The sequence below is a fragment of the Ammospiza nelsoni genome, chromosome 18, assembly GCF_027579445.1.
Source record: "Ammospiza nelsoni isolate bAmmNel1 chromosome 18, bAmmNel1.pri, whole genome shotgun sequence".
Taxonomy (NCBI): Eukaryota; Metazoa; Chordata; class Aves; order Passeriformes; family Passerellidae; genus Ammospiza; species Ammospiza nelsoni.
This window is the reverse complement of record NC_080650.1, coordinates 2,025,470-2,037,407: the sequence shown is the minus strand read 5'-3', so window position 1 is coordinate 2,037,407 and position 11,938 is coordinate 2,025,470. Positions and strand designations below refer to the sequence as shown.

At 49.0% G+C, this 11,938-nt stretch overlaps 1 protein-coding gene across 2 annotated transcripts; it reads left to right on the top strand.

Annotated features, from left to right (window-relative positions):
• The first annotated feature begins 549 nt into the window (after positions 1 to 549).
• Positions 550 to 11,396, top strand: RFLNA (refilin A). 2 transcript variants are annotated; one of them, XM_059485375.1, is made up of 3 exons: positions 550 to 774; positions 9,297 to 9,406; positions 11,063 to 11,396. In XM_059485375.1, the coding sequence occupies exons 1-3, from the start codon at positions 565 to 567 to the stop codon at positions 11,394 to 11,396; spliced, it is 654 nt and encodes a 217-aa protein (XP_059341358.1). In that variant the 5' UTR covers positions 550 to 564. The 2 variants fall into 2 exon arrangements, with proteins under 2 accessions (XP_059341358.1, XP_059341359.1); XM_059485376.1 differs by having other exon boundaries at positions 565 to 756.
• Positions 11,397 to 11,938: the final 542 nt, after the last annotated feature.

The window sequence follows — 11,938 nt, the reverse complement described above, 5'->3', positions numbered from 1 at the left end:
GGAGAGGGCGGGCGGGCGGCGCCGAACGCGCTCCGTGCCGGGGAAGCGCCCGAGAACGCGCGGCCGGGACAGAGCTGGGGGGCCGGGGGAAGGGGAGGGCGCTGCCCGGCTCCCTCCCACCCTCTCCGGATAAATGAGCCGCCGGGAGGCGGCGGGCGGCGCAGGCTGTGGACGAGCGCGGCGCATCCCTGTCCCGTCCCCATCCCGTCCCCGCCGCGCCCAGCGCTCCCTGCCGGCGGGGCCGCCCCGGGCGCTGCCGCGCGTACTCGGCCGCGTCCCCGCGGGGCTGGGCGGGGGGATCGGGCTTCGCTTCCCTCCCCTGGGAACGCCTGAGGGCGGGGGCGGCCGGGCGGGCAGGGCCAGGGCCGGTGGAGGGGAGGCGGCCGGGACACCCCGGTCCGGCTGATGCTGGCGCTGCCCCGCGCAGCACCAGGCTCCGCCAGGCTGGTAGCGGCGGTCGGGACGCAGGAGGGGCCCCCCGGGCTCCCTTCCCCTTCCCTCCCTCCGCGGCGGGCGGCGCTGGAGGATTTTCTCCCGCCGCGGCCCCCTCGCTGTCCCCCAGACATGGTAGGTCACCTCCAGCTGCAAGGGATGGACGAGAGCCTGAAGGAGAAGAGCCGGGAAGGCTTGCTGGACAGTCCGGACTCGGGGCTGCCCCCCAGCCCCAGCCCCCCCTTCTACTCCCTGTCGCCCGGTGAGGGCCGAACAGGGGGCAGCGGCGGTGCGGACCCCCCGGCCCCGGGCCACCGGCGAGAGGCCAAGGACGGCAAAGTGGTAAGAGCCAAACCGGGCACCGGACTCTGTCCCCTCCGGGCCCCGCGGGGGAAAGGCAGGAGGGCGCCTGTGACCACTGCCCGGGCACCGCTGGGCTGAGTTCCCCCCGCAGTGCCCCTCACCACCGAGGGCACTCCGGGCTGCCCGTGGCGGCTGCGGTCCGGTGTTGGCAGCGCCGCTGCTGTGCCAGGCAGGGCTTGGCCCGGTGCCGGGCAGGGGTTTTGGATACACTCACAGAGTGCTGGCAGCTTGGCTGGGTAAACTCTAATAACGGTGTGGGAGTGAAACCCCATGCCTGAACCAAGCTCCCCTGCCCACCTTCGGAAAAGTGTAGTTGTTTCTCGGTGACACTGCTCTGCCTGGTAGGTACAGGTTGGAGCTGCATTCATCCGGACCGAGGCAGGGGGGTCTGGCTCCCAGCCATCATTACGCCCTGGCATCCCGCATCTGGTTTGTGAGGAGCGTGCAGCCGCGTTTGCTGGAGCCGTGGCTGAAAGAGAGACAAAAGTGCCCTTTAGCTGGGCCAGGGTAGGGATGTGTGTCCGGGAACAGGGTCTGTCTGGGAAGGGCTGTGTGCCGCTGCCCTTGCTGGAGCCGGGCTTTGTGGCAGGAGCCTGTGTGAAAGGTTTGTCCGCTGGAGCCGGGGGTGGTGGTTTGTAAGCTCAGACAGCTGGCACAGCACTGCGGGTCTCGGTCAGCCTGATGCAGTGCCAGTGAAACGCTTGAATATGGGATCTGGGTAGATTTATTATCACTATTATTTTGCTTTATTTGTTTATTTCTATCCCTGAGCTATAAAACCTGTTTTTAAAACACAGCGTTCAGAGCATAAGCAATGGTGGTGGAGGTTTTTAAAGAATGATGAAAGTTCTTCCCCAGGGCTCTTTAAAATTTTTTTAAACATGTATAAAAGATGTTTGTAGGTGTATTCAACATGGTTAATTGGTTTAAAACTGCAGCACAAATCTTTCCATTAGAAAAATTTATCTACTTCTGGTTTAGTGACAATTTAGACTTCTTTCCCATAGAGACATTTTGCAATGACTCCTCACACCCTCGTGCACTTTCTCAAGTTCTGAGGCATTTTGAGCATATTACTGAAAACTGCCTTTTTACTCCTGAACATGCCAAAACCTTCCCCATGAACAATGACTCCTCACAGTGGAGAGGGTGTGAGGGTTTATTATGAAAGTCAAATCTCAAACCTGCTAATGCTGCAGTTCCTAATATGGAGCCTTACCTGCAGATGCCTGGGTGTGTGCCATCTCAATGGGAGTGTTTATGTACAAGGTTACCCACACGTCTCTTGATTTGGCAGCATCAGGCTGTTCCTGAGTGTCTGTAAAATAAAATTGGGGAGGAAGGTGAGTGAAGGCTGCTGGAGCAAAAAACAGCAGGGCTGAAGGTGTCTGCAAAACTCTGTAATGGGGATGTGACAGTCTCCATTCCAGTCATATGACAGCTGGCCACCACACCATCCAAGAAAGTCTTTAGATATCGAAAAGAAAGAACATGAGAAAATTCATTTCAGTTCATGGGCTGTTAGGATTGAGACTTTTAGTGCTTGACTCCTACAGGGAAAAAAGTTATTCCTGTGATCGGTGTAAAGTTTTTCAATTGTTTTGCTCATTAATGAACATTTTGGACACTTCAGAAAAGCTCACACTGTAGATGTTTCCAAATTCTGAATCACATTGCAAGGGCTCCTACTTAGAGTATGGGTTCCATACATTGGGAATGTATGGAATTCCATGCTCTTAGCAGGTACAGAAGTTTGCAGGGATCCAAATGCTGAAACCAGTTGGACTGTGTTATTTGGAGTGGTGCTGGGCTCTGCTCTTTAACTCTGGTTCACTGCAAAATAATGAAGTAAATAGGAATTTTTACTCTATTTGACTACAGAGAATTTCACTTCCTCTCATTTCCACTGTGCATATACTGTACTTGCAGCTGATATTAAAGCAGGAAAAATATGAAGAGTATTGCTTGCTTCATACTTCTAAATTGCAGTGTCTAATTAGCTTTAATTTTGCCATTTTACAAGGGCTTGCAGATCTATGAGCAGTTATGCAACCCATGAATGTGCTTCTGTTTAAGTCTATTCCTCTGCTGTTCATCAGAGCATGCGGAATTGGCAAATCAATAATTGCAGCTATTTGCACCCCAAGAAATGCTGGTTTTAATCGCCTGTTATATTAGTGTTTGAACGTGACAGAGCCAGGAACACAACCTGCACTCTTTGTGTTGGAATACTATAAAACCATACATAACTCACCAACAGCCAAGGTTCTACTTTGTACAGTTACAATAAATTGCTGTCAGGTGAAGGAAACAGCATTCCAGATCTGAGTGAAGTATTTCATACTATTCTTTGCTGCACAACTATCAAACCACCACTCTGAACCCAGTTGCATTCTTCTGCAGTCAGCTATTTCCCTCCAACTTCACAAATATGTTACAAAATTTTTCTGCTTCGGGACAGACAGCCCTTCTTATGGAGACTGAAAGGAGATTGCATGCTCTTATCGAAGACTTTCTTGTGTGTAAAATCTGTGCTCTCTCTGCTCTGTGTTATTAACTGTGACTCTGAAAAAGTAAACTCTCTGCTCTTTAATAAGCACAACTTTGTTTCAAAGACAATGCACCATTTATTCACATTTAACCAGCCAATTTGGGAACAGCTTTGGGATCCAAGAAAATATGAAAGGCAATTTAGGGCCAGAGTCATAAATACCACAAGTTCAACACCATTTAGGGCCTTTTTTTTTTTCATTTTACTTGTAGTGCAGGATAAATTGGCTTTTATTTCTTCAAATAAAGTCCGTGTAGGGAATTTGTCAAGTGTTTTGTGCTTAAGTGCAAATATCCTAAGGAAAATAGAAAGTGACTTTTACCTAGTTCTGCCTTTTAAATCTGAAACATTATTAAATTGATTCTTATGACTTGGGTTACTGAATTCTCTAGACTGTGTCTGTAAAACTGGGTCAAAAGGAACAGAAATACAACAAAATAAATCCTAATAATATGCACAAATAAGCAGTTGCTGAAAGCGTGGGGAATGAAATGACATCAAAGTACCCATATCTGCTTAGAGTTTTCCCTGTTGCTCTTGCCCTGGGTTACTGATTGAGGCTAGAAAAACTGTTTTGGACTGTGCTGAAATAAGTGCTTTGCATCCATCAGAGAACTCCTAATGGATATCAGGGGACATCAAGCTCACATTTGTCTGCAGAACTATCCATTGTGTGTTCTTGAAGCAGCAGATTTTATGTTCCTTCCCAGCAGTGAAAGGAGCTTTTGCCACTGCAAAAGTTCCTTTTACTTTGTAAGACTGAAGTGTTTGCGCACTCAACTTGCCTCAGTGAGCCCTGACTTCTGTGGGACTATATCCCATTGAATCAGCTGTAGGGATGAAGGGAATTTCTACTTACATTCAGCAGCAAGAATGACTCAGAATCACTCTTGGGTGGTGGGAGGAGATTCCAGCTTCATCTCAAGTATGGAGAAGGAGACCTTGTCCCTTGGCACAGCCTTCACAGACAACAGCGGGGTCCCAATAACGTGGTCCAAGTCAGCATTTGTGCCAACCCTGTTGGATTAATGGCTCATATTAAAAACCTCAAAAAAACATCTCTTCCTGACATGCAGCATTCATCCTGCACTGAAAATGCTTTAGGAATGGAGCAATATCTGTAGGGGCTGGGTGGGGAACATGGCCATCAAAGGTTTTCCATATGTAATTTCCATACCTGTCAGCACCTACCCTGAAAGCACACATGAGACGGAGGCCCAGCACCCCGAGCTGAGCCAGCTTGCAGCCCACACACGAGGCAGGGACAGGGAACGTGACTCCCCAGGCCCTGTGGGTCCCGGCAGCTCTGGGGAAGCCCCAGGCTGGTGCAGGGAGCAGGGCACCCATCTGGCAGCACAGCAGGGTTTGCCTCAGGGCTTGTTGGCAGCCTGGCATCCTGACCCACTTCTGAGCCACTCCCACGGGACTGGATCCTGCAGGAATTCCTCCAGCTTCAGGTCCATGCCTGTGTCCTCTCCTGGCAAAGGCTAATCCCACCTGGCTGTTCCCTGTCCCTCAGCCACACCCAGTTCTGGATATGCACCCGCTCCTCTTCCTCCTTGATGGACAGGGCATGGCTCTGGGCCTCACTTGATGTGACAGATGTCCCTTCTGGGCAGATCAGGGAAACAGACACGAGGATGTCATCATCTGCTCTGAAAAGTGTGGCTCTGATGAAAGACATTGAGGGTGATGTCTTCTAGCTGCTGAATTTCCATTGTGTCCCTACATAACCCTGTGGACAATAAGCAAAGTAGCACACATTTCCCACTTGAAATAAAAGAGGGAGATAAGCAGGAAGGATGTAATTCTTTGAAATAATAAACCCCTTCTTTCTACCTGAGCTTTGCATTTTCTGTTATCACCTCCCAATATAATCTCATCCGGCTCTGGTATAAATTACTCGTAATGTGCAATACGTGCAGATATTGGGAAAATAAATGGTCTGTTAAACAAATACTGCTTATCTTCTAGAGCAGAGAACGTAGATGTGTGTCAAATAACTCAGCCAGATCTTTCATTATAGCTGTAAATAACAGCTGAGTAAAGTGACATTTTCATGGACCTGACATGTTACCATAGTGGGAAAATGTGGTGAAAGATTTTGCTTATACCCTAGCTAAGTTAGGAGCTGGGAATTTGGGAAGCTGTATCCTGTTTGTAGCCCTGACACTTGGAAAGCTGTTTCCCCTTACAGTCCCTAGAGATCTAATGCCACATCTTAGTGCCTTCCGTATAATGACCATAGCAAAAGGAGTCAGTCAGTTCTGGTTCTTTGTGCTCTCTGGGGAAAGGTTTTGGGGGTTTATTTACTTCAAGTCTTGTTAATTTCCTTTGCTTTTTCTTGCTTTGCTGCCTGGAATTTGGCAGCTAAAGAACAGTCAATGCTGTCGATGAGCTGTAGATTGAATTCCATTCAGCAACCAATTTTATCTGTGTTTATCTATCTGCTACTTGCAAAAAGCAGAGTTTAGCTGCCCAGGCCGTTACATGCCTGAAAGGCATCAGAGTTAAGGCAAAGGGAAAAATGCAGCCAAACAAGAAAGCTCTTCAGCTTTTTAATACTACTGTAACTCTTTGCTGGTTGACACAAATTATGTACTAGAGAAGAAATAAAAATAAAAGCTCATTTACTGCCTAATATTCACCTTGGATCAAGTTGTAAACATGGGAGTCACTTTTTTGATATCTTTGGTATCTTTCATGTTGTGTTTTCAACCTTCCTTGCCAGACCCCTTCTGTCCTTAAAGATGCCAGGGTTGTGGTGTCTTTTGTGAAGCTGCACCTGGTAAGTGCCAGCACTGCTCCAGTTAGTGGGGACAGATGGGTCAGGTCCCCACTGCAGCGTTCCAGCACAGCAGCCCTTGGATAGACAGACCTCAACTATGGATCACTTATGGATAGCCTGGTCTGAAGTGATCTGGGCTTCTCCTCTTCACCAACAGTGACCCCCAGAAATGTGCATCAAGCTCTGTTCCCTGCCAGTCTGTCCATAGTGCAGGATAATATAGAAACCTACCTCATTTGTGGAGTGTCTGGAGATCACCAGGTGATTTCTAGAAAAAAGCCAGGGATCCTGATTTTCTCAAGGGAGCTCAGCAGTCCAGTGCTCCTCCTCTTTCAACCATTCCTGTGCAGAAAGAAAAAGAATCGAGTCAGTATTTTTTTGACAGGCAGGACATTTTTGGTTTTTTTTCCTTAAAGCAGATTGGAAGGAGTCGGTGTCAAACTCTTGCCAAAAAGCCAGCTTTTGACATGTGCCAAGCATATAACATTTCAGCCCCAAAGACAAATCTTCTGGAAAGCTCATATCCCGTGTTCCTTGCTTCCCAGCTCCAGGTGACTTGCAGGAGCCGACATTTCAGACCATTACTGGAGGGAAAACAAAATGTCACCTGAGGTGCCTCTCAGTGGCTGCTGTGTGAAACCTGTGGTTGCTGTTTAGTGACCCCTTCATGCTCTGCAAGCAAATCAGTTGCTGTTTGGTGAGCAGCCTGCAGGATCTTAGAGATCTCTATTTTTAGGCCATGATTTGTAAGTTATTTACATCTTCCATGTGCAGACTTCCAGGTTACTTCAAAGTTTCTGATCTACAGCAGCTCACAGAAGAGAGGCCTGAGTCTGTAATGGTCTCGACAGGCAGCAGAAGTCCTGGCTTTGGCCTGCCAGTGTTCTCAGTTGTTCCAGCTGTCTAAACTAAGCCAAGCCTGCAAGTCTGAAGTTGGTGCTCATCCATAGCGTATGAAATGCCTTTTGCCACCCTTCCCTGCCCAGAGCAAGGTTAACTGTAACCCCCAATGGAAATAGTCTCATCACACCCCATCCAGCACTAACCTGGAGAACACTTAATCCTGCTCTCACCGAGTTCAGCAGATTTTTGACTCTGATTGATGTCAGTCGTGCATGCCAGCACCTCTGTTTCTCCGTGCGCTCTGGTGGTGTTTCTGCAGCGTGTTCTTGTTTCCTGTTCCCTGCTGTGGGACTTGAGCTCTGCACAGACAGCGATTGCCGCCGTGCCCATGCTCTGACCGAGCAGCACCCCAGCGCTCAGGGGGCTGGGAAGGCTTTTCCCATGCACACACTGGGGGCCAGATGCCCCAGCAATGTTCCTGCTAGGCCACGGGAAAGACTTCATAACATCTCCTGCATCCTGGGGATGTTTGGAGCACACTTAGTGTCAGCATTTGTTAGCAAGAAGTGTGAGGGCTTGTTTGCCTGGAAGCACTTCTTGGAAACTGCTTCTTTAAAGGAGGGACACACATCCCCAGCCTTGTTTCCTTCACCAGTTCAAGCAATCTGCATCCCTCTGCAGGTGAACCCCCAAGGGGAGCCTGCCTGCTGTTCGCAAAGCTCATGACCATGTGCAAATGGTGTTTGACGCCTGCACCCAAAGGAACCTCTTCTTATGTAGAGAATGTCTTTAGAAAGAGCTCTGGCCTTGTGCAGACTGTTACAAGCTGGACATCTGCACCCTTGTGAACTGAGGCTTGTCTGATGTAAACAATTCACATTTCAGAAGCAAAGAGCTTTATTTACGACCAGAAAGGCTGCCCTTGCCCTCCCCTGTCAAGAGTGTTGAAAGCAATTCAGGAATGAACTTTGCCTTTTGGCCAGTGTTTGCTAGGGAGAGTGAACATATATTTTTTTTTTCTTTTTTCCCCCTATAACTATGCAGATACGGTTCTGTTTTGACAATGGAACAGTATTCAATCAAAAAGAGGGGTTGGCCATTTTACTTAATAGTACAACTTTACACAGTTGTAAAGTGCAGGGAAATTTCAGTATGAAAAGAAGAAACAGCTTTGTGGCTTTGGGACACGGAATTAAGTGGCTTGGCAAATTCAGATGGAGCAGTGACATTTTTTGCCGTAGCCTGAGGCAGAAGGCCCAAACCAGCAGAGGAAAGCAGACCTCAGCTAGCCATCTACAGACAGCACAGAGGCTGCCAGCCATCCCCTTTAAAGAGATCCTGTGTCCCTGTGCGTCATAAATATCTGCTGACAGAAAAGCTGTGGCAGAGACTGAAACCTGCAGTGACATTTTTCCAGGAGGGCAGGATTAGGCTGAATTAGCTGCTGGGTTTGGTCCAGGCACCAGACACAGGATCCCCATATGTGGGAACTGGTGTTTAAGAGCATTCAGTATAGAGAAGTGGGATTAGTCATTTCTGTGGTGGGCAGAGGAGCCTAGGCTGGTCTGTGACAATTTGTCAGAGTAAGTAAGTTCACATTGCAGTTAGTCTTAAAAATCCAGTTTTTGGTGTCATGAATTGGAGCTGCTCCATTCGTTATAGAGTGCTGGCTTGTAACTGGCTTCCTGCATTGCAGAGGCCACAAGGTGCCCCAGTGTCTCACCCCACCCTCAGTTTTATGGTTAACAAGAATGTCCTTTGGAGCACAAGAGCCATTTTTGGCACGGAGACTTCGGGAACAGCAAGTCTATCACTTCCTCTGCTGGATTGTTTCAAGGGAAACATGATTTTATGTACATATTTGTATGTATATCTTTAAAAATACATGTATATGTCACTTCAGTAAACCTACATGCTTCAAGTCAGCAGCCTTAGGCCCTGTTGCTGTGTTAGGTCAGACATGGAGCACTTCTCCATGCTGACACATTTTGAGTTTTTTAAGACTTGTTAATTCCTATCAGTAAAGGCAATATCAGGGCTAAAGAAAACTGGAAAACAATTGCAATTCCTATGAGGAACAAGAAAGGAAGAAGGAAAGGCAAGGTTAAATTTCAACAAACAGATACTGCAGCAAGAAGTGACAGAGATGTGGGCCCAGTCACGTACCTGGGAGGTGTGCTGGGGCAGGGGGAGGTGTTGGTTGGTGAGGACAGTCCAGGTGTTCTGTTAGGCTGCTCAACTGCCAGCCACAGCACGTTATGAACTGTGCCAGCCCCATCTGTCGTGTTCCAACACTTGCTGTGCTCTCCTTCCCTGCAGATGCCTTATCTGCTCCTGAACCCATCCATGCCAGAGATAAGGCCACGAATGTACCCGGTGTTTTTTGGAGAAAGCATTGAGGTCAACCCTGAGCCCGTGCAGGAAATCAGGTACAGATGGGATTGGGTGGGTAGATGGGGATTTCTGTCTTTTTGCTGGTGCTTCTGCCAAAAATTAAAATGTGTTTACAAATGGGAGTCATGGTTTTTTTGATGGAAAGGGAAGGACAGGTGGGAGGGTAATTCCTGAATTAAAGCCACTGACAGCAACACAAGCAGAGAGGAGGAGGAGGCAAGAACTGGAGGGAGGTTTTAACAGAAGGCAGTTTTCCTTCCAAGGCCAGCTAAAATCCAAGGCTATGAGAGAAAACCATTACCATCTGTGGGCTTGATGGCCTCCACTAAGTAATCTGATGGTCCTCATACTGTTCCCAGATGACTTGTATCTTCAGAAGAAGCAACACCCTTCTAATTGGCACCCATTTTTGTTCACTCTTGCCACAGAGAAACCAGCATTAGACAGCCCACAGAGACTGAGCTCTTCTGTGTGAGGAGATGGTCCCTCCAGCCAGTGATGGAGATGTTCTGCCCTCCTGTGGGGCTGGTGTTGTGGCCATGGATAAATGTTGGTCTTTGCTCTTCATTTGCTCTTTTGCTGATGTGGGATGTATCCTGCAAACAGCATGGAGCACTTACACACAGCTTGGGTCAGGGACAGTGGGAGGACTGTAAACCCCCTCAGCCCATGCAAAAGTCTCTCTGGAAATGTACCCCAGTAAATCTTTGCTGGCTGAGGAACTGCCAGCGGGCATGTTTTTATGGTGATTACATCGGAGTCTTCTTTTTATGTGTGCTGAATGACTTGCTTACACCCTAGCTGTGCAAAATACATTACAGCAGCTCAGATTACAGGCGGTGCACAATCAGTCAGCCCCCCTCTGGGTGGAGGTAATGACAAGCACACACCCAGCTTTTAATCTTTTCTACGTGGAACTGCACATTCCTTGGCTGCTGATTGTTGGAGGAGCGTTTGGGGAGCGGGGAAAATCAGTGGAAGTCCTGTTCCCCATGGCTAGGAATTCCAGGAAAAGCCCTTTTTCTGACCCGGTGTCTGTACATCCTTTCTGGATGGCTGCAGAAAAAAGGCAGGGTCATGGTATCCTACCTTGTGTGGTTCTTCATCTGTTGGCATTTCAGGTGGCCAGTTCCTTTGAGACCAGTGGCTTGAGCAGCCATAGCCCACAATATCCCTTTGGTTTTCCTGCTCTTTCAGCATTGCTTGGATTTTTGGTAGGCTCCAACAAGCATCCTCACCCCTCCCAGCACTCAGATTTTAGCTGGTTTGGGCATTTTTGTGCAATGAAGAAAGAAAAGACAGCCTTGATGGCTCAACAGGTCCATTACAGGTTGTCTGCCTCCAGTGTAGGTAGCTCTTAGGGCTGAGCTGAGGCTGCAGTGGGACCCTTGGAGAAAACCAGAGGAAGAAGAGTTGTTGCTTGGAGCCTCTGCAGCAAGGTGTTTTCTGCTCTGGTTCTGCTACATTGCAGAAATGCTGAGATGGATTCACAGCAAGGAGGGTGTTCCAACAAGATTCCCCAGCAGGACGGAGTCCTCTTGGCTTTGGGTTGTAGAGTTGGCACCTCCCCAGTGTCTGTGCAGTACAAGGTGGTAAATGCTGCCAGCTTCAGAGGGTTAGAGAGGATTCCTGCCTGTCTGGCCTCCTTTGCTGCCTGGGCTGTGCTCCTGATCCCTTGCTGTCCTCCATAGATGCAATTCTGAGGTGAAGTACGACTCGGAGAAGCACTACCGGGACGACATCTTCTACGGCCCCATCCCCACGGTCACCACCTACAGCGAGACCATCATCGCCGCTCCCAACTGCACCTGGCGCAACTACAAGTCCCAGCTGATCTTCGAGCCCCGCCAGAAGCCGGTGAGGTTTCAGAGCACGACCATCATTTTCCCTAAGCGTGCCAAGAACATTTACCGGACCACCCTCAACTACAGCTTGGGCTGTGCCAAGCGCTGGTTCGCTTCCAGCGTGCAGCTGGAACTGTGTGAGGAAACCAGCCCGTGCGTCATGTACAGCGAGACCCTCTGATCCGTGCGACCCCGCCGGGGCACGGCCTGCACGGGGCTCTGGCTGCGCCTTGCCTGGTGGCAACTGAACATTCACGGCCGGAGAGCAGCTCTCGAGGCTTGCAGGGCACAGGATGGTTTTGATCAGTGAGAGGCTGGCTTGTGTTTTGCGACGTTCCTGACATTCATGATCTGGGTTTTATTTTTGGGTTGTTTGTTTTGGTTTTTTTTTCTCCGAGCGTATCTATTTTTGGCTTGTGTTTAGATGAAATCAAGATGACAAAGGACCCTGTTACCCATTGCAGAGTGATGCCTTATGAGCTCTGTAGGTCTTGTCTAGCACATAGGTGAGAGTCATTGTAAGCTTCAGAGCTATTTTGGTCTCTGCAAAGGGAAGACCAACTGCAGAGTCAGCGTCTGTTCGGCCCAGCACACACCAGGCCCGATCTCTTTGAGAGCTGAAATGCAGAGGAGGTGGTTATTTGTACCAGTACATCACAGCTTGCTCCAACAGCTCCTCTCAGTGAGAGCTGCCCTATTACAGCACCACAGTCACCTCACTTC

Excerpts from the sequence above, each read along its gene's own strand:
- RFLNA (XM_059485375.1), top strand. The coding sequence starts at position 565 with ATGGTAGGTCACCTCCAGCTGCAAGGGATGGACGAGAGCCTGAAGGAG. Across the intron at positions 775-9,296 it reads AGGCCAAGGACGGCAAAGTG|ATGCCTTATCTGCTCCTGAA; the intron begins GTAAGAGCCAAA and ends CCTTCCCTGCAG. Across the intron at positions 9,407-11,062 it reads GAGCCCGTGCAGGAAATCAG|ATGCAATTCTGAGGTGAAGT; the intron begins GTACAGATGGGA and ends TGTCCTCCATAG.